The sequence below is a fragment of the Volvox carteri genome (genome assembly GCF_000143455.1).
Source record: "Volvox carteri f. nagariensis unplaced genomic scaffold VOLCAscaffold_805, whole genome shotgun sequence".
Classification (NCBI taxonomy): domain Eukaryota; kingdom Viridiplantae; phylum Chlorophyta; class Chlorophyceae; order Chlamydomonadales; family Volvocaceae; genus Volvox; species Volvox carteri.
This window is the reverse complement of record NW_003308284.1, coordinates 1-946: the sequence shown is the minus strand read 5'-3', so window position 1 is coordinate 946 and position 946 is coordinate 1. Positions and strand designations below refer to the sequence as shown.

The 946-nt window shown below is 56.6% G+C and overlaps 1 protein-coding gene across 1 annotated transcript in view; it reads left to right on the top strand.

The window, feature by feature from the left end:
• The window catches only part of VOLCADRAFT_108760 (uncharacterized protein), a gene marked incomplete at its 3' end in the record, with an annotated part of 5,139 nt that extends 5,068 nt beyond the window's left edge, over nucleotides 1-71 (top strand). Inside the window, exon 7 of the mRNA XM_002959791.1 lies at nucleotides 40-71. Within this exon, the coding sequence (XP_002959837.1) occupies nucleotides 40-71 (32 nt within the window). The remainder of the gene's footprint in view (nucleotides 1-39) is intronic.
• Nucleotides 72-946: the final 875 nt, after the last annotated feature.

Below are 946 nucleotides of genomic sequence, written 5' to 3'. Positions count from 1 at the left end.
GGAGTTTAATGTGCTCCTCCATATTGCTCCGCCGTGCAGGTGCTGGGGAGGCTGCTGGCATGGGCATGTAGCACTTGGAAGCGCATCACGTCCCAAGACTCGGTAATGGCTCCCACCACGGTCGCCAGCAGAATGTCAGGCGCGGGCACATCAGTGGCACCTGCGGCAATGAGAGCATGACGCACGCAGTCCAGACACGTTGCATGGGCATCGAGCGGCACGACAGCACAGCCGCTAATGTCGCTGCGTGCATACAGTGGCACCGGAAGTTGGCCTGCATAGCAGCACGTCAGCAGTGAGCCCCGTTTCCAAGATGATGCGCGTAGACTTGGATGTAGGTCAGCAGTGCCTTCAGAACAGCCCGAACGAGGGTATGCAAGGGGGGGTGGTGCATTATGGTGGAACGAGGAATGCCAAAGCGCCCGGCACATGCTTGCTTGCTGAGTGCGGCTTGGCCCTGGCAGGGTTGAGAATAAGTCAGGCCCCTTGTGGGAAGCGTTCTGCAATGCGTCAGTGATCCTTAACCGCCTGGTACGTGCTGGGGAAATACTGGACCTGCGGCACCCATGCCAAGCGGGTTTCAGGCGGGGTTTTGGCACTGCTCACCACCTCTTTGTCAAGCAACACCTGGTCAGGCGGCATCGGATCGCGGGACAACCGCCGTTGATAATAGTACAGATTGACTTTGAGAAGGCCTTTGATAGGGTGCCTCGCGAGCACATGTGGCTTCGGTTGCAGGAGAGGGGGATTAGCGGCCCCATGCTAGGTGCTCTGAGAAAAGCGTACGAGAAGGTGTCCATGGTGATGAAGGTAAATGAGAAAGTGGGGGGAGAGTTTGAGTCTAAGCAAGGAGTGAAGCAAGGGTCTCCTTTATCTACGGAGTTGTTTGGACTCTTCATCGAGACACTAGCTGATCTGATTGATACTCACGACCTTGTAGAAGCTG